At 39.3% G+C, this 27,664-nt stretch overlaps 1 protein-coding gene across 5 annotated transcripts in view; it reads left to right on the forward strand.

The window, feature by feature from the left end:
• fndc3a.L (fibronectin type III domain containing 3A L homeolog) overlaps positions 1-27,664 on the forward strand; it is a 102,365-nt gene that overhangs the window by 22,824 nt on the left and 51,877 nt on the right. For 4 of the 5 annotated variants that reach the window (XM_041582604.1, XM_018247598.2, XM_018247599.2 and 1 more), the window contains one exon: positions 25,042-25,117. In XM_041582604.1, the coding sequence (XP_041438538.1) occupies positions 25,042-25,117 (76 nt within the window). Of the gene's footprint in view, positions 1-16,682; positions 17,356-25,041; positions 25,118-27,664 lie in introns of those variants that run through there. The other variant, XM_041582602.1, reaches the window with a different exon arrangement.

A 27,664-nucleotide genomic window follows, 5' to 3' on the forward strand; every position in this document is an offset into this window, starting at 1 on the left:
CCACAACCCACTGGGTACCGCAGGTTTTTGGTACCCAACCCGCTGCAGGACTCTACCGTATAATGCCACTTTGCTATACTTACCCCAGCGGTTTAACAACAATTCACACTTCCAGTATTGAAAGTTTAACACCTGCCTCAATGAGAATCATGGTACCATTGTGACTGGATCACACTTTCACACATGTCTGAGTTTCAGCCAACGTAGAAGATTTAAGAGAATAGCACAACACCATGTATGTTGCAGGTGGGGAGTTTACCCCTTTTATTTAAAGTGACCACCTGTGCATCAACGTTTCGGGGGGGGATAATCCGAAAGCTGCCGAAGTGCTGTTTTAGCCTATGGGGGACCTCATAGAACCTATATGGAGGCAATTGGTGGAGTTTGAGAGATTGAAGTTTTTTTGGGGGAAAAACTTTGAATCGAAGTAGATTGAAGGCACTATTCCTTCTAACATACGTTTCGAAGTAGGTTGAATACGGACCACTTCGACTCCCAAAAACCTTCGACCTCTATTCGGTTGGTTTTTTTTAATTCGAAGTTTGAAGTTTTTTTTAGGCAGCACACAGACCATCACAAAATGGTGGTTCAAGGCAAGCGATGTAAAGGGGCAATATTTAGTTAAATATATATACCAGTTTGATAAGATTCTTTAATTATCCACTTAATATGATGTAAACTATCTGTTGCTGAAATATTCATTTTGGGGGTAAAGTTTTCCTAGGGAATTCCCTACCACTTCAGTTGAACTGAAGAAGTTGTTGTGATAAGTGGAGTCTTGACTATGGAGGAGAGTTGAGCTTTACTACATTGTTCCATGAGCCAGAACCAAAAGTGCAGAAATAGATACAATAACTATTTTCTTTGTTGCCATGTTTTAAAGTTCATGAAATAAAAGGTAACTGTGCATTAACATTTACAAATATGTTGCTTTTCAACAGTTTCCTTCTTTTTTAAATGAGATAAATATGAAATTTGTAACAACTCCAAAAGACACTAACAGAATTTATGAAAAAAGTTAGTCTTTGCTTAAACATGCTATATGATATCATACCATGGTGCCTACCAGTTAATGGTACATTTATTTTTTGGCCTGTCAGGCACAACCTTGTTTATCTCCTCCTCCCATAGCCCTTCGATTGTGTTATAATCCCATAAAGAGGAGCCAGAACAGATGTTTACCCCTTTGGTCAGCCAGGGTTGAAATGGAACCATTATACATCTAAGGTGACCGATTTACCCGTGTAAAATAATTGTGCATTGTGATAAGAACTTGCAATAGAAATCGGAACCTGTTACAATAACAGATGCAAACCTATATTTCTTGTATGAGGAAAATGGTGCAGCACTTCTCCTGTTGTCTAGGCTGAGTGCTGCCATAAATTATGCTGTCAGTTGGTGACTCATGCTTTTAATCTTAGCCTGCATCACTGAAATAGTTAACTGTGTTGCGCAGCATCCTGAAGATAACCGTCATTATATCAGGTAAGATTGCTTATGAGCTCACTGCGGCCTGCACTGACAGTCTCATACAGAAAAGTATTATTGGGTTAAGGAATAGTATCATTATGTTATTATTGTACTTTGAATAATTTCCCAGGCCAAAAATTGTCCATGATTTTTTTTATTCTTTAATAAATTTCCTTCACTGTCAGAAGCTAAAGCTGACTATACATGGACAGATTTAATCAGCCGATTCTGCCCCCTTCAGATAGAGGCGGCAGCTTCTGTGGCCATGAATGAACCCTTCATGACAGCTTCCCTAACAGATATCTGGCCAAAAATCCTATGGAGTAAGGACCATATTGGTGCGTTTGTGCAGCCCTCTCCCTATTGGCCTGCGTACTTTGCCAACTGTGTCTCTTGGGAACCTCCAATGCCTTTGTAAAAGAAAAAAAAAAACTAAAAACTAAAGATTTCTGTTGGAATATTTCACCCATTATATTTTGTAAATGTAGCCTTTTTTGTCCCTATTAAAAATCTGGTATTAGTTTTCACCTGCAAAAGTCCTAAATACTCAAAATGACTCCGAGATTAGCTTTACTGAAACTAGCGATTGTTTTGTTACTAAATTATTATGAAAAATCTAGAGCTTGGCTGCTCAAAAAAAGATTTTATTAAAAGCCTAAAAACTAATGGTTGCTTTTGTTTTCTATTATCATCTCCTAAATTAACCCAAATTTTGCGCTTTAAATTATGGAAAAAAACCCCTCGGGATTGGAACCCAAAATAAGTTTATTTGTGAAACACGGAAACGTGGCAAAGAAACTTTCTGCTGCCGAACTGACAGGGTTGGGACCAGATCAAAGGAAGAGCAAAAGATTACTTTTGTTCAATTTCACCCAGTTTCTTTTCTCCTAAACTAGCCCCTGTTCTGTCCTGTAATTGTGACTCATCTGGCGCTTGTCTGCCAAATAACAAACACACTCTCTAATGCCACTGGGAAACGTGAATAAAATGGCAAAATTATTTAGGTCAGTTTTACCCACTCTTCTAAATCAGCCCGTTGAGGGTCCAATGCCATTGTGGAAAAAACGTCCATATTTCACCCATTATATTCTCCAAATTAGTCTGTAACTTGTCCCTAAATTGTGAAAAATAATGGCCTAGTCTTCATGTGAGAGGAACCCAAATGAACTGGCAGGGAACCTCCTACACACGTCAGAGTTAGGCCCATAGCAAACAAAATGTAACAAGTTCCCCCTCCCCCCCCCATTTTTTCTCTCCTAATTTTTCCCTTTTTTCTGATTTGTAAAAAAAAAAAAGAGTCCTTTTATTGTCACTTTTTAGAAGAAAATGCTCTTACAGTGTGGGTATTTTTATCACAATGTTTTTCTTCCCTGGAACATGTAGAAACCGTGCACAACTGTTTACTACAGAGACCCCTGTGGCAGCTATTCTGTTAAAAGTAGGATCCCCCAAAAAAAAAACCTGCAAACAGCCCCCGACACATTACTAAAAATTGTAAGCTCACGTGCCATGTTACTCACATAGAGTTGGACTACTGTGTTAGGGCCTGAGACTCAAGGGCCCTTCTCCTGACACCCAACCTTGCACCGCTCCTAATACTCTCCCCACCCCCACTTGTGCCAGATGCTGTGCTTGCATCTGTTTGGGGGAGACAGGCCTGTGTGGGCTGAGGAGGACTGGGTCGGCAGGTCTGTCCTCATAAGAATGAGTGGAACACGAGTTCTGTAAAGAAAACATTTAGGGGCAAATTCACTAAGCCACGAAGCGCCGAACGCTAGCGTTAATTCGCTAGCGTTTGGCATTTTCGCTACTGCGCAAATTCACTAACGAACGCTGGCGTAGTTTCGCTAGTGTTACTTCGAAACCTTACGCCAGGCGAAGTTTCGCTAGCGACGAAACTACGCAAATTCACTAACTTGCGCAGTGTACTGAACGCTACCTTTTACGCTAGACTTCCTTCGCCACCTCAGACCTGGCGAAGCGCAATAGAGTAGATAGGGATTGTTTAAAAAAAAGTCAATTTTTTTTTCTAAGTCCCAAAAAACGCTGGCGTGTTTTCTACATGATGGCTGATAGGCTGAAAAAGATCGAAAATTTTTTGGGGCTCCCCTTCCTCCCCCCTACATTTCCTGACTCATGGCAGCTTACCTAGACAGTGGGCACATGTGTAGGGCAAAATAAAATTTTTATTTGCTGATTTGAAGGTTTTCTAGGCATTTGTAGTGCAGATACGTGTTCCTCCATTGAAATTTGAATTTCGTGCCGTATGCAAATTAGCCTTCGCTAGCGTAACTTCGATTTATATAGCGAATCAACGCTAGCGCAACTCCGCAACCTTACGCTACCCCTGTGCGCAACTTCGGATTTTAGTGAATTTGCGGAGCCCTGGCGAAACTACGCCTGGCGAAGTGCGGCGAAGTTGCGCCTGGCGCAACTTCGCATCTTAGTGAATTTGCCCCTTAGTGAGATTGTTAATGAAGGGCCTAACAACAGCAAATTGAAACTGCGTACTGCAGGGCCCCCGAAGAGATGAGGGAGTTACAGCACAGAAGGAGAGGTATTAAGGAGGACAGTTATTTGGTACCGTAGACAGACAAAATTTGGTGACCATAGTTGTTTGGGTTGGTACCAAAGACGGAGCCAGAGATAAAGGGGTAGTTGCCAGAGTTCATACCATATACAGCCTGAGAGGGCGGCTCATCTGATCCCACGGAGCTGCTGCCAACTGCAGCCATCATCTGCCTGGCTCCTCCCCTAGCTCCAACCTACACCACCTTTTCTGCCCGTGCAACACAGCCCAACACTCGCCTCTTTATGGCAACTCCCAAGAGCTGCACTGAAATGCTTTGGAGTGACTCCCACTCCTTATACAGATCCCTGATATACCATTGGGCACTTCTGCTCTAAGTAAACTCCTATGGTATATTATAAGGCTCCTAGGCTTGGTATACTGCCTGCATATATTATAGAGTCCAACATGTGCTGGGACACTTGTTACCCTTTTCTAGGGGTTCCTTAATCTATATTCCATGTATACTCGATATATAGGAACCCCAAGGCTCCAGAATTTATATTTGGCTGCAGTACTCTTCCAGGTCTGGTATCCATTTTATATAAGGGCCCCCTTTACTCTGCATACTAATTCTATCCATTATATAGTGCCGGTTATTTGGCAACTCTTTTCCTCTGCTACTGGTGCAAGTGATCCTATGAATCATAAAAGCCTCAAACAATAGGTTCCCCCAGAAAACCAGATGTGTTTGGAGAAAAAAAATTGTGTGTGCCATAGCCTTAAGGGAGGGCAGATCCATGGATAGGAGGGAATTCAGAATTCCGGGGGTCAACACTGGGGGGGGCTGGATTTCAAAGGACTCAGAAGACACATGGTGACACCATGCCTGCTATTGTTATTGGCTCATTTAGCATGTGGCTTCCAGGATCCATTGGCCCGACTGTGCTTTTACAGAGTGCTGAATACGTTTCTGATGGTGGGCATGCTAATGGGTACCAATCTTTAGTTGTTAGTAGGGATGGGCGAATTTGCCCCGTTTCATTTTGCCAAAAATTTGCCGCTGGTGAATTGTTGTTGACGCCCATTAAAGTCTATGGGCGTCAAAAAGTTTTTGATGCACGGCAAAATATATTTGTCACGCATCTTTTTTTTTTTTTTTTTTTTGACATATGCAGCCATACAAGTCTATGGGCGTCAATTCTGCAGTGAAACAAGGCGAAAAAATGTGCCCATCCCTAGAACTTGTTAGGCTTTTTTTTTTTGGTTACCAACAGTGCCTGTCACCATCAGAACATTGTTGTGCCAACTAGGGCCTTTTAAAATTAAAGGATTAGGGACACACCGAATCCAAGATTCAGTTTGGACCTAGGCCAAGATTTTTCACCTAAAATAGTGGATTTGGTGCATTTTAGAAAGAATCTTAGGTAGAAAGGAGATTGAAAGGTAGCCCTGGGTTTAGCTGCCAGTGGCTGTGCCTTAACTAGGCATTGTAGCCTGTGTTGTGTTGCACAACTGCCAGTTAGTTGGCATTGAGTTGAGCCCCTGTTCCCCATCTCTGCTAGTTCTTGCTGATTCCCTTAACAGAGACCACTTTTAAAGACCAGTGCCTTCTTTTAGTTAGTGTTTTCAGTAAAGCAGGGTTTTATCCCAGAATGGCAAGTGCAAAAGGTTTTATTTTTTTATTCCGAAAAAAGCATAGTGTTCAAATAGTTCAACTGCCAGTTAGTTGACATTGAGTTGAACCCTTGATAAAGGGGTGTGGCCCCGAAACGTTGCACTTCCGCACAAAGGATTAAAGCAAGGCTTTCCCTGCAAACTAAAGCCTTGTGCCGGTATCTTTGTTCTATTGAACCCTTGTTCCCCATCTCTGCTAGTTCTTGCTGACTCTTCACAGAGATCACATTTAAAAGCAAGTGCCCTCTTTTAGTTAGTGTTTTCAGTAAAGCATGGTTTTATCCCAGAATGGCAAGTGCAAAAGGTTTTACTGTATTTTTCATTCCTCTAGTGTTTGCAGACACATGTGACCCTATGGACATGGCACTCCATTATTTGTGACAAGTTTCAAAATGCAGTATATTAAACAAATGACAAGGCAGCACAGTGCATAATTCCACAAAATGTTGTGTGTATGACTAATCAAACGGAAGGGAGCCCTCTACACTTACTTGTTGGGCCGTCATTTGTTCTCTGTTACTGCTGTTGTGTGATGCCTTGCCCAAATTAAGCCTCAGGCTGCACTGAGATACAAGACCTTGGTTTATTGAGGAATGCATTTGCACACAATTCAAATCATGTAACATGGGTTGCCTGGCACTCACTGCCAACACTCCAAACCATGCTCTGGCACTTAGGTGGGACACCAAAACTAGGGATGCACCAAATCCAGGATTTGATTCAGGATTCGACCAAGATTCAGTGTTTTCGGATTAGGCCGAATCCTTGTGCCTGGCCAAAATGAGTCCAAATCCTAATTTGCATATGTAAATTATGGATTGGTAGGGAAATCCTGTGACTTTTCATCACAAAAGAATATTTTTTTTTTCACCTTTTCCTTTTCTGCCCCTCATTTGCATATGCAAATTAGGACTATGTTCGGTATTCGGCCGAATCTTTCACGAAGGTTTCGGGGATTCGGCAGAATCCCAAATAGTGAATTCAGTCTATCCCTAATCAAAACACCACACATACCATGGCAGCATTTGTTATTTTGTTTTTGCTTCAAATGGATGTAGAAAAAGTGTTTACCATGACAAATGCAAAGCCTCTCTAGAGGCTGGTTCAGAACCCCTACATATAACCAAATTTAATGAAATATAGAGACAAATCAGTTTCCTATTGTTGTAGTCTATGCAGCAGTTGCAGAAAGCTTTTAGTTTCTGTGCATTTGAATGACTTGTTTTATTATATGCATGATGCAATAAAAATGCCCCCCAAATATTTTATCTGCTTCCCGCTTAATAAAAAAGAGATTTTAAATCTTCCTCTTGCAACAGCTGCTTAAATCACACAGTATAACCTACTTTGGTAAATCTAGACATTATTTGTTCAGTTACAATAAAGTCAGATGTTAAATGTCAGTCCTGTTTATTTAGAACATTTACATTGGCTGCACAGTTTGTGGCTGTGCTTTTATGAAGAAGTCGTTCATTTAGCACCAACTTTGTTTAGGAAAATGTCAGCACATTTGTTATGTCATCCTTTGTCCAAGTGTCTGTTTATTATAGACCTATAGCGCAACACAATGTTAAATTGGATGTTCAACTTAAGCAAAGTTGTAGGACTTAGGACATTAATGTATTGAAAATGGATTGTTTAAATTGTATTAATAATAAAAGTTTGCACTTTTTATAAAGTGCTTTTGGGCTACCCCTTCTGGAGAAGAAGGTCGCTAACCCCCTCCTTTTCCATGTAATTGTAGAGATTGGCATAATCTTCTGTAAGGACAGTGTGGCTTTAAGCTCCAATGTGCATGCCAATCACTGGGCAGTAGCCAATAGGATTGTTGCTATATTAGTGAATGAGTGCGGCATGGGCATGTGCACTGGTGCATAACACCACACTGTCCTTACAAAAGATTCCTTCATCCTGACCATATCTGCATCTACTCTATGGGTAAGCACCAATTTGAATTATTATTAATATTCATATGAACCTTTTTGATACAGTCATTTATCTGGGAAAGGTATACTTCACATTTGGGGGATTATTTATTAAGGATCGAATTGTGTTTTCCATGAAAATTCAAATTTCCGAGTTGTTGTTTTTTGGTCAAGATTCACATTTTCGGGTTTAAAAAAAAACTTATATTTTTGAAATTTTTTAAACTAACTTTAACTAATTTCAACATTTTTTTTTTGGTATTTATTATACCCCCAACCCTGGAAATAGCTTGAGTCCAAAAATACTAGTGATGCACCAAATCCAAGATTAGGTTCAAGATTCTGCTTTTTTCAGCAAAATTCGGATTCAGCCGAACTGAATACAAATGCTAATTCACATATTATAATGAGCAAACAGTTTTTTCTTTTTCAAACTGTCATTAGTTTAAAAAAAAAAAAAAATCAAATAGTCAGGATAATATTCCCAATATTCCTTATTGTTCCCTAGCATTTTCACCTAAGGGGCAGATTAATAAAAGGTCAAACTACTTATATAATTTCAGTATGTCAAGAGAGCATTCACATTAGGAAGTACAAGATAACTTCTATCTTCAAACTGAATCTAATCACCAGTGAAACATTTGAATTGTTCTTTACAAGACTTTTCCCCCAGTGTCTTCACTGTGATTAATTTCCCAATTTGTGAAAACGTTCACAAATTTGAAGGGAAGCACACTATGATTTTTTTTAACCTTTAGAATAAAATGGCTTGTCTTTCTGGGTAACAAAAGTGAGGAAGATGCAGACATTTTTGATCCGCAAGTACAGTGTTCAAAGTGTAATTTTTTTACTAACAATGCAGCATTTTCCCATCATTTTTTAGCTATGGGGAGTTTTTTCTCCAAATGCATTAAAGTCAATGGGTGTTTTTTCTTATGGGCATTTTTGTGGCAAAAATTTCTGCAGCAAATTTTCGTCGCAGTTTCGCCAAAAAATTTGCTCATGCCAAAATTCGGAATTTCGCAGTGACTCCATGGCTGGCGAATAAATCCGCTCATCACTACTCAACAGTGAGAGTAATGTTACATTTATTCATAGTAGGAATTACATCAAATTTTAATAGTGTTATATAATATATTTATCTGTGAATGAGGTGCTTTCTTTCCTGGATAACCTCCCTTTCCCCTTTACCTTTCTTATTCCATTAAGTTGTTGATTTCTCTAGACCTTGGTTGCAGGCTGTGCTATTTGTCAAAATGTCATATATTATTATTTTAATAATATAACAAGAGACCCTCATAGGCCTGCTGTATTCTACTGGCTCATGTACCTAATCTATTAGTCCTCCTGACTGCTTGCTGCTTATGCAGTTCAGAGGTGTGCATTGCAATCCCATTCTGCAGTTATTAATGTACCTTTTGCATAGCACTTTCTCTTTTATTCGTCTGTGGGTCATGGCCTGTGATGTTATGGCTTAGAAGCTGATGGAAGGAATGTCTGGTGCTTAGATTTTATGAATACGTTAGTGCAGGGCACAGGGAAGGCAAGCTCATTAACTCTGATAGCACACAGTGAGGTTATCTGGTATATACTGGCAAGCATTACATTTAAAGGGTATTTTATTAACAACTAGAATCCGGAATTCGGTTTCAGATTTGTCTGAATTGTAACACTTTTTGCAACATTCTGATTCAGCCAAATCCTAAACCTACTTGTGTCTCCCTGAACACTCACTCGCATAAAATTAAAGGGTTAAAGTCACAATTTGGATTATTTATTTCTGTGCAGCCTGATAATGTTGACAGTGTGGGATTTTAAACCTTTGAGCACTGAATTGTACATACATTACAGATTATTTTTTTCCCTCGAAAAATATCCACTATAAGCACTGCAATTTGAAGGAAGCTATCTTATCTCTGTCCGGCACATTTCCACAAAGGTTTCTTTCACCTTTTTCTGAAAACTTCAGTCGGCCATTAAGGGCTGAAGAAATAATAGATAATAGTTAGAAAGCATGGAAATTCTTTTTCAATGAAGAGAACAGATATAATGAAATACTCTTTTTGCAATGTAGGTATTTCTTTGTTCACCAGAGGAAAGTGACATTAGGCAAACAAGGCCAGGTGGGCCCAGGGTAAACATCTACTAGAAAATAATTGTTTTGATTATTGGGATTATTTCAAATAAATATAAAACATTTGTGCTTTTGTATGTGCATTCCAGGAAAACAAATATATTACAGTGAAATTTCAATTTTCCATCCACTTTTTTTCCGTTTTCCTGTTTTTTTTTCACCATTTTTTTTCTGGTTCCTAAGAAACATATAATGGGGGTTCTACAGTTAACAAATAAGAGGAAGAAAAAGATTAAAATAAAGGCTCTGTCATGCCAGATGCTTCATTCAAATGTTTTCGCAGACAAAATGGCCGATGGTGCCTCTTTGGGTAGGCCAGAATCCCAATATCTCAAATTGCAAATCACAATAACATAGTAAGTTAGGATGAAAAAAGACAGACGTCTATCAAGTTCAACCTTTTAAGTCTACATATAACCTTCCTAAATGCTAGTTAGTCCAGAGGAAGGCAAAAAAAAACATTTGGAGCAACTGGATCAACTTGTACTATGAGCTATCTTCCATAACCCTCTATTCCCTCACTTGCTAAAAAGCCATCCAACCCCTTCTTAAAGGGGTGGTTCACTTTTAAGTTAACTCTTAGGGCAAATTCAGTAAAGGGTGATCTGCTGCACTAGCGCCACTTTGGCAGACGAAAATCCGATACCACTACACTAATTCACTAAAATGCGTCTGGGTAGCCGAATGCTGGCGAAGCTTCGCTAGTGTTAATTTATCAGCGCAAGCATTTCATAGCGAACTTTCGCTAGAATTTATTTTTGCCTAGTGAAACTTCATTAGTACTCTTATGCTTAGGTCAATTTGAATAGGGCGGGTACATATAGGTTGTATGGACATCTTTATTAGTAATGTTAATGCAAATGTCGAAGGAAGCATAATAAAGATAAAAGAGCTCCTCTAATGCCCTAGACACGAGCCCACCCTAAAACAAATGTGGCATGCCCCAAATGGTTGGGAAAGAAACACAAAAAGTTAACACAAAAATCTTTAATAGTTAGAACTTTTAAAGGCAATCCCCCTTTAAAATATGAAAAAGGCCAGTCTTTTTACAGGATATGATGTCACTGACATAAGATGGAGGAGCATGTAGCTTCATCTTATCAGTTCGCCAGGTCTAAGCTGGCCAAGGAAACTCTGGCAAAAGAGGTAATGCGCTGTAAAATTCGCACTTGAATTGAATTTGTGGAGTAATGATAGTTCTCAAAAATTTGTCTGGCGATAGGATGGGAAACTGCGCTAGTGATGGTCTGTTTCGCTAGCGAATTTTCGTCTACACCTGTTAGTGATGTGGATGAGATTTCTGGCAAATTGTCGCTAGTGATGGCCACTAAGCCCTTTAGTAAATCTGCCCCTTAGTATGTTATAGAATGGCCAATTTCAAGAAACGTTTCAATTTGTCTTCATTATTTATTTTTTATAGTCTTTTTACTTATTTGCCTTCTTCTCACTCGTTCTAGCATTCAAATGGTGGTCATCTAAAAACAAATGCCCTGCAAAGCTACAAATTTATTGTTATTGCTACTTTTAATTACTCATCTTTCTATTCAAGCCCTTTCCTATTAATATTCCAGTCTATTATTCAAATTAATGCTTTGTTGCTAGAATAATTAGGACCCTAGCAACCAGTTTGCCGTAATTGTAAACTGGAATGCTGCTGAATAAAAAGCTAAATAGCTCAAAGACCAAAAATAATAAAAACCAATTGCAAATCATCTCAGAATATCACTTTCTACATCATACTAAAAGATCATTTAAAGGCGAACAACCCTTTTAAAGCAATCGAATGTATCAGCCAGCACGACTGATTTCACATCTTCACAGATCTCCTGTAAAAAACCCTTACAGAATATTTATCTGGCATCTCCTTACTTGCCAATGTGTCATCTGGAAAGGCCTACTGGTAATTAAAGAATTAGAGAGATTATTACATGATTCCTTTGTATATTTATCTATAGTTATCATATCACCCCTCTGGCACCTCTTGTCCAGCATAAACAACCCCAACTTGGCCAGTCACTTGAGAAAGGGCACAAATGGCCCGAAACATGTTGTGTATGGTAGTCAGTGAATAAATACTTTTTCACAGCATTTTGCTTTGAAGTGCTCTCCTTGAACCAATTGTTTAAAGATTTGGCCAGTCATTCCTTGTATGCTATGCTTTTATCAGTTTAGTAGCCTATATCTGCACTGGAGACCAAACTGTAAGGTATATTCTAGATGAGGCCTTACCATCACTCTGTATAGTGGAAGAATCACCCCCTCCCCAAATCTATGCCCCATTTTGATACAGCTCAAGACCTTGTTTGCCCTTGAAGCTGCTGACTTGCATTGCTTGCTTCAGTCAAGTTTATTATCTACAAGGACTCCAAGGTCCTTTTCTATTATGGATTTGCCTAGTGCAGTCCCATTAAGGGTATAAGTGACTTGCATATTTTTACATCCCCCTAAATCTCATCTGCCACTGAGCTGCTCAGATTGCCAGGTTGTAAAGATCCTGCTGCAAGGATATTGCATCCTGAATGGAATTAACTGGGCTACATAGTTTTGAGTCATCCACAAACACTGATACATTACTTACAATACCCTCCCCTAAGTCATTAATAAACAAGTTACATAAAAGTGGACCCAATACAGAGCCCTGAGGGGACCCCACTAAGAACCTTACTCCAAGTAGAGAATGTAGCATTAACAACCACCCTCTGTAACCGATCCTGTAGCCAAATCCTGTTTCCTATCCAGGTGTAAACGACCTCATGAAGCTCAAGAGACCTTAGTTTAGAAATCAGTCGTTTGTGGGGCACAGTATCAAATGCTTTGGCAAAATCCACATAGATCACATCTACTGCTTCCCACTGTCCAGCATCTTACTTACCTCATCTTAAAGGAGAAGGAAAGCTACAGAGGCATTTTATTGCCAATAGATTAGCTGCAATAGTGCAAGCTAGAATGCTATATTTATTCTGTAGAATGTTTTACCATACCTGAGTAAACAGCTCTAGAAACTCTCTGTTTGTTTAGAGTAGGAGCTGCAGTATTAATGTGGTGTGACATCACTTCCTGCCTGAGTCTCTCCCTGCTCTGGGCTCAGATTACAGTAGACAAGGGAGGGGTGGTGGGAGAGGAGCAAACTGAGCATGCTCTTGCCCAGGGCAATGAGGTTTAAGCTGAAGGCAGGAAGTCTGATACAGAAGCCCATGTGTACACAATAGAAGGAAAGAAATGCAGTGTTTCTTTTGACAGGGGACTCAGAGCAACATTACTTTGGGGGTTTACTGGTGTATTTAGATGGACCTTTCTGATAAGGCTTACTTAGTTTTAACCTTTCCTTCTCCTTTAAAAATCAATCCAAATGTCTGACATGACCTATCCTTCATAAAGCCATGCTGATTGCTGCTCATAATGCCATTTACCAGGGAAAAATTTTGAATGTGATCCCTTATCAAGCTTTCAAATCATTTGCCCACCACGGATGTCAAATTTACTAGCCTATAATTGCCAGGCCAAGATTGTAATATTATTTACATCTTAATTACATCAGCTTTCCTCCAATCCATAGGTACTAGTGATGTGCGGGCTGGGTTTTTACGGAAGTTGGAAGCATACAGACCGTCAGTGCGAGGTGGCGGGTGGGGAGAGCAGGAAGAAGAGCTCAACCTGGACCCGCCCACCACCCGCAACTAGAGTTCCGTGTCGGCCCGAACCTTCGGTTATCGGGCCGGCCTACACATTACTAAATTGAACATTTTTCAGGTTGCGTCTACTCAGGCATAATCCTGGGGCTTCTGCCACCCCCCTCCCTCTCCATGCTTAAAACTTTAGTGTATGAGCAGGTCAAAGGGGGAATGCATCACCATTGCTATAAAGCGCTCTCTGCACTAGCGGAGCCGAATTTCTGAATTTTTTTAAAAGTTGGAAATTTGGCTCTTAAAGTTAGTAGAGGCTGCTATTTGTAGCCCCTGGTAACTGGCTGCTCACTGCTGCCCGAGGCAGGGTTCTCATGGCAGGAGCATCCCTGCTTCTACTTGCAGTGTTTGCTACATTCTCCTATTGATTTATAATGTAAGTTAACTGCTGTATTTTCTCCTTTCTGTTTTCTTATAATAGAGGGAAGCTCTTGTGTTCCTTTACTACAAGATCTATTTTTATTAGAAAATGTTGCAGGCAAGTATATAAACATATATGCAGTGGCCTAAAAAAACCTTTAAATGTATTATTGCATAGTTTGCATGCATGTTACTATAAGATGATGGATGTATTAGAATAGTATACTGGTATAACCTTTGCGTGTTGCAGATTTATTGGAAGCAAACTTTGTCTTGTATTTCCACTAGTTGTGTAATCTGAGTCACTTGCTTTTAATTGTTAATTTCCCATCGTTATTGAAATGCAATATGATCTTAAAGCGTTTGACATCACAGCAGCCCTGTTAGTCATGCAGTCTGTGTATATTTTGGGATAATTTCCATTGCATTGAAAAGCAGTTTGTTCCTGTTGCATCTCATATTCTTGTAAGGCATGAAAGCCTTTATCCCTTAAAGGGTTCCTCCACCCAAAAATTTTTTCCACAATGTAAAAATATATAAATGCAGCCTTATAGATCAATATAAATTCACTAAATGTTTTATTGGTTTTACAGTTATTTATAGTTAATGAAGGTCCTAATGAATCAGTATCTTCCTGCCTGTTTAACAGAAGTCAGCTGCTTATAAAGACCTGGAGGAGACAAATACCACTTTTAACTTTATTTACTTGTCTAAAGGTGGCCATAAACGGCAGCCGATATCGGTCCTTTAGACTGATTCTGCAGTTTATTTGCTCGTGTTTGAGGGCTTCCGACGGGTCCCCCAGATCGATATTAGGCCAAAAATCGGCCTGATATAGATTGTGCAGGTTTTATTTGATTGGCTAATTGATGCGGTCCTACGACCTGTCGCCACCCATTCTCTTCGTTGTAATCCGATTGTTAGGGCCAGGGCCGCTCCGGCCATGAGGCAAGGTGAGAATTTTGGCTCAGGCAGCAAGGAGCGGCCAGTTACCAGGGGTGGCAAAAAGCTGCCTCTGTTAACTTTAAAAATAAGAATGTACATTAAAAGTTACCTATAAGTCATGTTGATCATTTTTTGCTGAGAGGTCTGTTTTTGTAAATAATTTTTAGTTTATGTTCCTAAGCCTGACTGTTTTGCCAACCTGACTCTCCCATCTCAGCCTGTCGGTTAAAGTTTCTAATGCTAACGGACTTTAGCTGCACAAATATGGCAGCCTCCTCACAGACGAGCACTGGGAGTCAGATGGGTAATGTAAAAGCTTTGAGCAAATACTTTATGGCAAAATTATAAGTAGCAAACAAAGCCAATACTATGATAGATGTAAAATGGTTTAATTTCTGGTGTCCGTATTTCTTTAAGAGACGAATTTCCATTTTTCAAAACGGAAATTCGTCTCTTCTAGTGCAGCGTGCAATATCGCTCACTGCACTAGCGATGCGGCCCCTGCTCCACCTATCTCCGATGCTAGAAGCGCGGATCGGGTTGGGGGGGCAGCGGCAGCCCCTGAAACCTGCCTGCCTAGGGCCAAACCATATCACCCTGCCGTTAGTGGGCATATGGGGGAAAGATCCGCTCATTTTGCGACCTCTCCAAAAAAGTGGTTATTATCGTGTATGGCCACCCTTACATAGTAACATAGTAAAGTTAGGTTTAAAAAAGACACACATCCATCAAGTAGTTCAATCTTTTAACTCTATATATAACCTACCGAACTGCTAGATGATCCAGAGGAAGGCAAAATAACCCATCTGAAGCCTCTCCAATTTGCCTCAGAGGGGGAAAAAATTCCTTCTTGACTTCAGACGAGTCCCTGGATCGACTTGTACTATGAGCTATCTTCCATAACCCTGTATTCCCTCACTAGCTAAAAAGCCATCCAACCCCTTCTTCAGAGCTCTCACTCTTAGTTCAAAACTTATGACAAGTAAATGATTGTACATTGGAGAGTATATTAGACTTGATTAGAATTACAATTCATCTTGTATTTAACCACAGATCTCTTACCGATTATCCCTGTGGACCAGATTTTGCCCCCCCCCCCAGTTTCCTGATACAGTCTATTATTTGGTTGTACCTTTCTTATAGATTGCCTCTTCATGATTGCCCTACATCTGCCATTTTTTCTCTTTCCAAAAGAGAACTGAATAATCAAATTATATTTTTTTAAATTAAAAAAAAAAAAAAAAATTTCTAAAGGGAGGAAGAGTTTTACAACCATGTATAAAGAAACCTGAGAACTCCGGCTCCGTAGTTTGGCAATTATTAGTGATTATGGTCTGATACCCAGGAGTGCACTGCCTCCAATCTACTATAAAGAAACTTGGGTCAAAAAACATGGGTCTGAATCTAACTCCATATTCACAGCCACATCAGGAGTAGTTCACTGGGTGTATCCATTTTTCTTGTATATCCAAGTGACTCCAGATATGATGGCTCACTTTCACAATGTATTTCATAGTGATGAATATACAGTTATCCAGAAGTCAATTATCCAGAATGCTCAGAATTACAGGAAAAGCCATCTCCTGTAGGCTATGTTTAATCAAAGAATTCAGATTTTTTTTTTTAATTATTTCTGTTTTCTCTGTGATGATAAAACAGTAGCTTGTACTACCAGGCCCGGATTTGTAGCAAGGGCACAAAGGCCAGGGCCTAGGGTGGCGAACTTATAGGGACGGCATGCCATCTGGCCACATCGTTTATCGCATGAGGAACACATCGGTCCCCAGCACTATGACGCATGCACGCTTGCGGGGGTGGATTTTCGCGTGGACGGCGGGCGCTAGGACCCGAGGCCTCGGGGCGCCGAGTAGAGAAATCCGGCACTGTGTACTACCTTCAACTTCTAATCAATGGGGACAACTGGTACACAGAAGCTCATTTGGTGCTAGTTTATTTTGGAATGTGTGCATAGTAGGAGTTGTGCCTGTTCCACGATCAGAGTCCTACTCATCCACTCCATAAGGGTAACACTGCAAATGGCTCCGCTTTTGGGTATATTCATGGGTCTCAACTCCAGTGTGCCGTTACCATGGCATCCAACCTTTGGTCCATGCGATGGTTGAAACAAGACTGCCTTTCACTTTGTGGTCATTACCATAATATGCCATAACAAGAGGGGTATATTTCTGTGCTCCAGTTCTTTTAAATCCTAACCTTCTGCTGGCTGACGTTAGATAATCCAGAAACAGATGCTGCTGCAGCGATTTGTTGATTTAGTTTCCATGGAAACCTGATACATTCGTCTACCACAGGAAGCTCCGTGCACATTGGCTGATTTGATAGGAAGCAAGTCTTGAGGTAGGTATTGATGACTGCACTGATAATTGGTCATACCTTTTAACATTCAGCCTGCACATACATTATCCATGGACTTTGAGATAAGGGACATAGGAAAATACGATGCTATCTAAAGTCAGGGGTTAGGCTGTCCTGTTCAGTAGAAGGAGGCCTGATGACCGAGACGTCAGTACTGATTATCTAGTGAATGGGACAGACTGGAACATCGGGAGCGGTGTCTCTTGAGTCTTCCTGCAGCCTTTGTCCGCCTGCTATTGCCTCTCGAATGAGCCACATCAAAGGATGCTAGCAACAGTAAGTGAAAGTGCCGATGCTTTGCTAGATCATGCTTGCTGCCAGGTTACCATGCTCCCAGGGTTTGTTTGAGACAACGGCAACGGGAGGGTGAATTTTCAGTGACACCAGAGCATGGCATGTTCACTCTTTGTGTTAGGTTTCCATTGTGGCTGAGCTCACTTGTCTGTTTCCCCATTGTATCTCCCGAGAAACCCTGCAGTGCCCTTTATTACTTTTGATACAGATGGAATCCTATTGATTCCATTAATTTACTGGATTGATTGATGTGCAGCCTGTTAACCCCTTTTTTTTGCTAGTGGTGTTGTCACTATTTAAAAAAAGAAAAAAAAAAACATCTTGAAGTCTTCTGGGATGTGTTCCAAAACAGCTGTAGATTCCCAGTCTGGGCATTCATTACCCAACTACAAAATATAATGCACATATATAGCTGATAAATTCAAATTATAATCTTCTTCTTTCTGGCAGTATTCTGTATTGCTTGTGCTTTATTTAGAGAAAAGGTGTATGAAACGTGCCACCTTTCAGTTCTTGATCTACTGTACTTCTCTCCACGTCCAGCAATTTCAGCTGTCAGTGGGATACTGGAAGTAATAAAAGTTATAGTTCAGCTACCAGAACCTTTCTGTAACCTTAAGAATGAATTTGCTGTATCACGTGTAGCTAACCTGTCTCATACGCTATTTTTCTTCTGCTGTTTGTATGCTCTAGGCTCTTTATTCATTTGTGGTGTGCAGTAGAGATAAGCAAACAAAGATCAAGGCAATTTTCTAACAATAGACTTTGAGATATGTAATATGGAACTGTAAAATCATTTCCCTTTCAATGCTAGACAACTACCGGTAGTCTTCATCTATACTGTGCATCTGAGCCAATAAAGTGTTTTAAGAGACAGCCAAGTTTCTAGTTAATTTTATAGTTTTTTTAATACTAGAGATGGAAAATTGAGTATTGTTAAAAGCACATGGAAGTAAAGATATATCCTGATGGGTATGCAGCTCTAAAAATACTGGCTCTGAACATGGCCTAACATGTTCACATTTAGTAAATGATTGGCCCTTTAACTTTCTTGATTTCCAGATCCATCACCTGTTGACAATATTCTGATATATGTGTAAAACTATATTTTATAAGCTGATCCTACAGGGCTGTTATTAAATTCTGATGCTAGTTGTACTGGTTTCTGTGCTGCCATGTAGAAAATATTTGTATTAATTACTAATCAGCCTTATATTGTGACATTTATATTCTATGTGTACTGTATATTTTGAGTGGGTCTCTTAAGCTCAGTAAGTGACAGCAGCACAGAGCATGTGCAGTGAATCAGCAGAAAAGAAGATGGGAAGCTACTGGGGCATCTTTGGTGACACAGATCTTCCCTGCTAAAAGGCTGTCGTTGCCTTGGCCTGATATAGAAGCCTAAAACTTAGGGACAGATTTATCAAAGGTCGAGGTGAATTTTCGAATGAAAAAAAAAAATCGAATTTCGAGCTATTTTTTGTGATTTGAATTTGAAAAAAATTTCAAATATCGAAATTTATTATGTACTGTCTCTTTAAAAATTTGACTTTAAACCATTCGCCATCTAAAACCTGCCGAATTGCTGTTTTAGCCTATGGGGGACCTCCTATAACCTATTTGAAGAAAATCATGTCTGCTGGGTGTTATTCAAACCAGAAAGTAGATCTATCGTCAGGATAGATTTCAGTATTTATGCCCTATTCTTCTTGCCATTCACAGCCTCTTCATTGGGTTATGTGGGAGCTTAGCAGTTTCAATTCCAAAGTGGAGATCTACAGACCATAAAGTTACATTTATTTGTGCCTTGCCTGATTAGCAGCCAGAAAGGAAGTCTACAAAATTACTGCCATTTTTAATTTTCTTTTTTTACTCTTCCTTTCTTTGTTGTTCTGCCAGTCATAAGCGAACTCATCTAGGATCTAATTTCCTCATGTTTTTATGTACAATAATGTAGCAGACAGCAGAATCCATGTCAAAAGAAGACTAAAGTCTAATCTAGGATCTCTATTTAATGTTATTTATTTATAAATATTCTACTCCATAAGTATCCTTCTCTGTAACAGCATTTCCTTATTAAGCAAGACAAAAGCTCATACCAAATCTGTCATGCATCTGATATTCTGTGCAAAAAATATTTTTATCTTTGTTTGAGGAAAGAAAGGGGGCATACGAATAAATATTTTGCTTGAGGGATCAGAAACAACTAGTTATTTTATGGAGGCTAATCTTATTAGGCACGTGGTGTGAAAATAGCAAACCGTATTAGCGCCAATTCAAAAATTGGCTGCCATTTGGTTTTACAGTAACTGGACAGTTTTTTTTTTTTGTTTTTTTTTTTTTTTGTTTAGAGATTTGACAAAGGTTTAGATCTTGTAACTGCGTAGAGATTTGACAAAGGTTTAGATCTTGTAACTGCGGACAAAATGGAAAGTGTCTAATCTCATGCCGGTGCTCATGAAGCAGGATTCAATCGGTTTTGCGGTCTGTTTAGGCCATAGTGTAGTGTGCGAATGTCTTGAGAATAGTATAAGGTGCATCTTTTTATTCAAAGTGTATCATTTGTCTACAAATACTAAATTTCTGACTCACAGATTCCATAATTAATCCACTGCCTTTTTAGCAGCTGGGGACAGCTAGCACTGATAATTTTTTTTTACTTTCTCTAAAGACTAAACTGTTCAGACGAAGGCACGGTTGTCAGACCATTTTAGTTGTTAGTGTCTTCACTAATTAGCTTTAGTTATTGATTAGATATGAGGAGTGAATGAGAGAGCAGAATCAAATATAACCCTTAGCACTTTGTCTGGGGATAGGGGGTGATGGTGGTGTTATTAAAGGGATACTGTCATTGGAAAACATGTTTTTTCAAATTGCATCAGTTAGAGCTACTCCAGCAGACTTCTGTTTTTCAAAAGAGCAAACTGATATTTTTTATTTTGAAATCTGACACGGGACTAGACATATTGTCCACTTCCCTAGGATCCCCAGTCATGTCACTTGTGCTCTGATAAACTTCAGCCACTCTTAACTGCTGTACTGCAAGTTGGAGTGATATCACCCCCTTCCTTCCCCCCTCCCCAGCAGCCTAACAACAGAACAATGGGAAATTAACCAGATAGCAGCTCCCTAAGGGTAAGGCCACACTGGGCGTTTTGGGGAGATTTGGTCGCCTGGTGACTAATTGCCTCATCTTTGCGGTGACAAATCTCCCCAAACGCCTTCCCTCATTCTGCGCCAGCTAAAATGAAAAAACTAATCACATGTGGCGATTCGTTTTGCATAGTGCAGCACTGGCTCTTTCTGAAAGCACATGACCAGGCAAAATGACCGGAGATGGCTGACTACATACCAACATTACAATTAAAGATAAAAAATATAACTTTGGTTCAGGAATGAAATTTTATTTGGTAGAGTGAATTATTTACAGTGTAATTTATAAATAAAAACAACACCGTAAAAATCATGACAGAATCCCTTTAAAGAAGGAAAGGCTTGTGCACTTAGGGGTGCCAAATGTTAGGCACCCCCAAGTGATTGTAGTGACTTACATGAAACCCTGGGCCGGTGCTCCTATTAACAGAAAACTGCACTGGCCCGGGGTTATACCATTGAGCACCACGGATGGATCCTCTCCAGGCTTCTTCTAGTTTCCCAGGGCAAACACATGCACAGTTGAACGAAATAACCGACTTTTTATTTAAAAGTTCAGATTTTCGTTCTACTGTGAGTGCGCAGCCGCACAAAGACAGAGGAAGACGGAAGATCGCTCCTAGGTGCTCACTGGTATAAGATTACAAGGCCTGAAATAAAAAAATAAATGAGCAGTTCATATTGCCATTTGTATGACCTGCTGAAAGAGCAACTTCAAGTTTAAAAGGAACACCAGGATGGAGCAATGCCGCAAAGGCAGAGAGAATGGAGAGACTGTTCTAATTAGGAGAACTTTTTTGGTGAGTTGTGTTAGAGCAGAGTTTTTTTATGTTTTGTGGCCAATAATGAAACTTTCATTAGAGAAAAAACAGGTGAGAAAGAAAGGGACACAAATAGATGTGTTAGCAGTTACCAAGGTTACCATTCTTTATTTCATGATTTTTTTTCTTTTATATTTAATAAAGATCCTTTATTATCCCTTATTTAGGACATATTCCACAGCACTTTCCATAAATTGTTTATTATTCACTGCCACTGTGGAGCTACCCATTTAAGCTAATCTAAATGAATATATTTATATATTAAATTCTAGTAAAACTAAATACTTTACATTTCAGATTTTTATTTATTTATTTATTTCGTTTTATATAGCGCTGACATATTTCCACAAAGCTTTACAGAGATCACACACATTTTACAGTCAATCCCTACCCCATTGGAGTTTACAATCTAAGGTCCCTATCACATTAACACACAGTAAGGCCAATTTTATCAGGAACCTGTTAACTTGGCTATAAGTTGGAGGAAACCGGCGTACCCATAGGACCCACTCAGGGAGAACTGACCATTCATCAAAATGGAAGGATGGTAAATTATGTGATACCACCCACATCTATTGACCCTGTAGACTCATGCTATAAGAATGTACTGCTGGCAGTTTAAGAGGGTAGTGTTAACAAAGGAAAGCCTGAGGATCTGTGGAAAATCCTTATCTGACTTCCGAGAATATGAGATTAATCTTACCACGGACACATTTTCTGCTTTTCTTTCCTGTTTTGATGCAGGTAATAGCTGTGAGGGAAATGCACAATGCTTTGTCACTGCAACTTTATACCCAAACTGAGCAGTTTAAATAAAACTCCTGTAATAAACACAGATCACTTCCCATTATAAACTATACAAATCACAGCCACCATGGTATTACCTACCAAAATATTTATTTTTATATATATATATATATATATATATATATATATATATATATATATATATATATATATATATATATATATATATATATATATATATATATATATATATATATATATATATATATACATATACACACACACACATACCCATGTGCTATACCCCAGTGATTTTCATTGATGATAATGGAAAGTGTTTTCAATTCCTCTGCTTTTAGCCAACTTTTTTGTATGTGATCCAACTGCAAGAACTCTAATTGGTCGCCCTGTAAATTTACTAATTGGATTGGTAGTGAGTGTATTTTTTAGGCTGTTTTAAACTGATAGTAGTCCTTTTAGTTAAAAATCATTTCTCTTTAAATACGGTACTGTAAGCATATGCTATTATATTATATACAAAGAATGTTTTTATCCTCAAAAATATTTTCTGATAGACTTTCCAGTTTTACCCTCATCCACAACTAGGGTTGCCATCTGGCCGGTAAAAATGATGGCTGATCCCAGTGTTATTAATAAGGAAAGAAGTTAAATAGGAAGGCAGGTATTTTTTTCCAGAAAAGGTGGCAACCCTATCCACAACTGTCCCCCCATTTAACCATGCGAGAAACCTTTGGAGATGCCAAAATCCAGCCTCACTACACATGCACAGTGCATGACTTAGGCAGTCTATCAACTAAACATATTATTGTACTTTGTCACCTAAACAACAGGGAGATTTCCTGCAACCTTTAATATTCATTAGCTATTATTTGTCTTTATCTCCTGCTCTTCCAGGTACTGGAGATCAGAATGGCTTTCCAAAGAGTTCTGCTTGCGTATATAGAAATCTGATATGTTGGGGATAGATGCTGAATTCATTAGTGCATGAATGGCTGTGACCACATCTATTTTTATAATTAATAGCATAGAGCAATGGGCTGCTTCTATGCATATTGTATACAACAGTGATCCCCAACCAGTAGCTTATAACCAACATGTTGCTCCCCAACCCCTTAAATATTGCTCCCAGTGGCCTCAAAGCCGATGCTTATTTTTGAATTCCAGGCTTGGAGGAAACATTTGGTTGCATAAAAACAGTTGTATTGCCAAAGCTTTCTGTAGGCTGCCAGTCCACATAGGGGCTACCAAATAGCCAATCACAGCCCTTCATTGGCATCCTCGGAAACTATTTTCATGCTTATGTTGCTCCCCAACTCATCTTACATTTGAATGTTGCTCATGGGTGAAAAAAGTTGGGGATCCCTGGTATAAAGCATGGGGTAGTTAGTCCATAATCTTTGTGAAGGTCTGTATCTATCCCAGATGTATAATGACTTGCAAGGAACAGACAGAAAATTAACCTGTACAGATATGGGGTCTGTTATCCAGAATGCGCAGGACCTGGGGGTTTTCCTGATAAAGGATCTTTCTGTAATTTGGATCTTCATACCTTAAGTCCACTAGAAAAGCATGTAAACATTAAATAAACCCAATTAACTGATTTTGTTTCCAATATGGATTAATTATATCTTAGTTTTGATCAAGTACAAGTTATTGTTTTATTATTACAAAGAAAAAGGAAATCATTAAAAAATTTAATTACATTTTATTATAATTGACTCTATGGGAGACGGCCTTTCTGTAATACTGAGTTTACTGGATAATGGGTTTCCGGATAACGGATCCCACACCTGTACCAAGAATATGTTGAGTGGCATGGGGCAGTCTCCTAAGGTATATCTTATTGATTATATTGCTCATACTGTGTGTGTTGGCCATACATGGTAGGATCTTTACCCAATTTGGCCAATGACACGGTAGCCCAGATTGGGATGATTTGATTGTCTACTCTAGCCCCTTGGTTTACAAATGGAACACAATTCACATCAAAGCTCTTATGCAGATCAACTGAGATTTTCAAACCAGCTCCTATGTTATTTTGGGCATGCAAGGGGCTAAAGTCTCATTGATTGGCTGCATCAGGAATATGTTAATACTATTTATCATTGTAACAAAGCCTCAATCCTTACTGTAACAGACAATCTCAGTGACTTGTAAATGGAAATGATTAAGTTTTGTTAATTTCCAATGTGCCTCTTTAGGGACTTGATGTATCAAGCCGTATGTGGTATGCTTCATCTCTAGGTGTATCAGATAGACCAGGGGTGTCCAAACTGCAAGGTGGGCCAGATTTGGTGAGGGGAAAATGTGTGGGGGCCAACCATTCAGCCTGACATTGTTTGAACCATTAACATCATTTAACTCATTTAAACAAGGAATCACTTAGTTGTAGGAGTAATATTTGGCACATTAGTGAAATGATCTGCCACTGGCTCGTAGTGACGTGTTGCTCTCGCATACGTCTTTAGTTTACTGTACTGGCACATCAGTACGTCTATTAACACCTTCAGCCCTAAAGAAGTATGCGAGAGCGGTGCATCGCTACGTTCCAGTACGTGTCTATTGCTAACACCTTCAGCACACAGGCAGCAGTATAGACCAAGTGGCAGATTATTTCACTAATGTGCCCAAATATTACTGCTATGGCTAGGTGATTCCTGATTGCACTGTGCTGGTGGGCCTCATTATTATTCATTTCATGACAGAGGCTGAGGGCCGGTGTAAATTTGAAAATGGGCCTTTTGCCCCCGGGCCTGACTTTGGACATGCCTGAGATAGACCTTTTCTATGGGTAAAAACCTAAAAAACAGCCCAATGTATATGCCCCCTTGGGGTCTTTGAGCTTAATGCATTTATGAATTGTGGCATTGGTAAAAGAGTTACTTGGTGACCAGTAATTTATGTTCTCTCTTCCATTTCTTTTCAGGTTATTCTGGTGCAAGTTAATCCAGGGGAAGCATTTACAATAAGAAGAGAAGATGGCCAGTTTCAGTGCATCACTGGTTAGCTATGTTTTCCTACTCTCGCTGTTCTAATTTTGTGTATTTTTTTATTCCAAACGGAGACCTTTGTGTTTTGATAACACATTATTTTCTTTTATATTCATAGTATAAGCTTTTATAGAAACTATTTTTGGTGATTGGGGGTGGGTGAATTTTTTCGCCTTGTTTTGCTGTGGAAATGACGCCCATAGACTTGTATGGCGTTGTGCGTTAAAAAATTAAAAATACGTGTTGAAAAAATTTCGCCGTGCGTCAAAATTTTTTTGGACGCCCATAGACTTTAATGGGCGTTGGCTACATTTGGCCGGCGGCAAATTTTTTACAAGTGCATGAGCACAGTAGAATCTGGAATGACTGTGTACATATTTTACACTTCTATAACCTCATGTACAAAACTGCAGTTTGATGTTGGGAAGTTTTATTGCAGTGTTTGTGCTATTTCTCAATATTTTTTGCAGAATAATATACCCTTTTTTCCTCTGTATGACTACAGTGCCTTGCTGCATCTTTTGTCACTTGGATCTTAATGTACAAAATACACAACCTTTAATTGCCATTTCTTTGTTTGAATAAGACAAACACCATTGACTAGCTTCTTTTCTTATTGACATTTAGAAAAATTCAGCTGTTTAGAGAATCTAGTTTGTTTTGCAATTAAGTGCAATTAGAGTCACTTATAAGCTATTTAGGTTGAAAGCACATTTGACTTTTTTCAAGCAACTGAGAAGCGCACAAAATAATCTCCTACAATTCTCATTGGCTTGAAGGCATGAAAGTCCCTTTATTATTGCACAGACTTTTAATATAGGCTCTGAATGATAATGAAGGAAATATATTGGTCTGTTGCTATGGGTTACTACTACTAGGACTCAAAAGTAAAATGTACCCTTGTACCAATTTCGTTCATGCTTCAATGGGGTACATGGAGCAGTAGGGGCACACCAGAGGAATTCCAACATTATAAGTGGGTATAGGGCTACTGGAAGTGGTAAGAGCTTAAAAGGATTCTGTCATGAATAAACTGTTACACTGTTTACACTGCAAAAAATTCACTCTACAAATTTCAATTCTGAACCAGCAAGTGTATTTTTTTCCGTTGGAATATTGGTGTGTAGGCAGCCATCTCGGGTCATTTTGCCTGGTCATGTGCTTTCAGAAAGAGCCAGCACTTGATGGAACTGCTTTCTGGCAGGCTGTTGTTTCTCCTCCTCAATGTAACTGAATGTGTCGCAGTGGGACCTGGATTTTACTATTGAGCGCTGTTCTTAGATCTACCAGGCAGCTGTAGTCTTGTATCAGGGAACTGTTATCTGGTTACCTTACCATTGTTCTATTGTTAGGCTGCTGGGAGGAGGGAGGGAGTGGGTGATATCAGTCCAAATTGCAGTACAGCAGTAAAGAGTGACTGAAGTTTATCAGAGCTCAAGTCACGTGACTGGGGGCAACTGGGAAACTGACAATATGTCTAGGCCCATGTCAGATTTCAAAATTAAATATAAAAAATAAAATCTGTTTGCTGTTTTGAGAAACAGATTTCCGTGCAGAAATCTGACGGAGCAGCTCTATTAATTGATGCATTTTAAAAATAAAAAAAAACATTATTTTCCCATGACCGTATCCTTTTAACAAGTCCATGATAGTTCAGTCTTCTACATGCCCTATAACTAGCCTCTGTAATGGTAAAAATAGACTGACATCTCATTGTCATTGATCGTATGTGGTGGATTTGCCCAAAAGTGTATCCTATGGTACATGGCTGTCTGGGGAAAAAATGCTGTGTGTTACATAGCCCTAAAGCTCAGTTTCAGTGGCTGCCACCATGGTTCTGAAGCAAGTATATATTTTTTAAAGTGCAGGGTAACTGTATATATATTTAAATACATACAAAATCCCTTTCACTTTTTGTGGTTTTACTGGTCCTTTAAGAGCACTTTAACAAGCACGAATAAAGTTTGTCCTTGATACATTAGAAATCTTTTTATAGTGTCTGTAGCCCGGAAATAAATCAAGGCTGATCTTTTTGTTCACATGCTAACAAAGAAATGGGAAATCTAGCCCCCCCCATCCTTTTCTTATGCGGTGCTCCTGAAATAGAAATGTCAGCTCTATGACAGGGAGCCGAGTTGCTGAACACATGAATGGGCGCCATTTGTAGCTGAATAATCCATTCATGAAAAAATGTGTGCTGCAGAATTTCTGAATGAAGATGACTCATCCAGGGCACAGTCCCAAGCTGCTGCTAAGGACCATTAAATGCTGCTTGACATCACAAGGAAAGCCATATTAGAGATGGTCTGGCTGAGAGGAAATTGCCACACGCCTGGAGAAATGGAAAATGTGCAATGCAAATGAGGATGAGTCACCCATAATTAAAGTCTGAAATAAACGAATGAAACATTTATATGAGGATAAACCTTTAGATATGACAGAACTCCCAAGAAGCCCTGACTGTTCTCTTTATTTCGCAGTGCAGACTTATTAGAGAACTAATAACATGCCTCGTTTGTTTGTCCTTAAATGAGCCGGCAAATTGGACGGTGTAGTTGT

Source organism: Xenopus laevis, chromosome 2L (assembly GCF_017654675.1).
Source record: "Xenopus laevis strain J_2021 chromosome 2L, Xenopus_laevis_v10.1, whole genome shotgun sequence".
Taxonomy (NCBI): Eukaryota; Metazoa; Chordata; class Amphibia; order Anura; family Pipidae; genus Xenopus; species Xenopus laevis.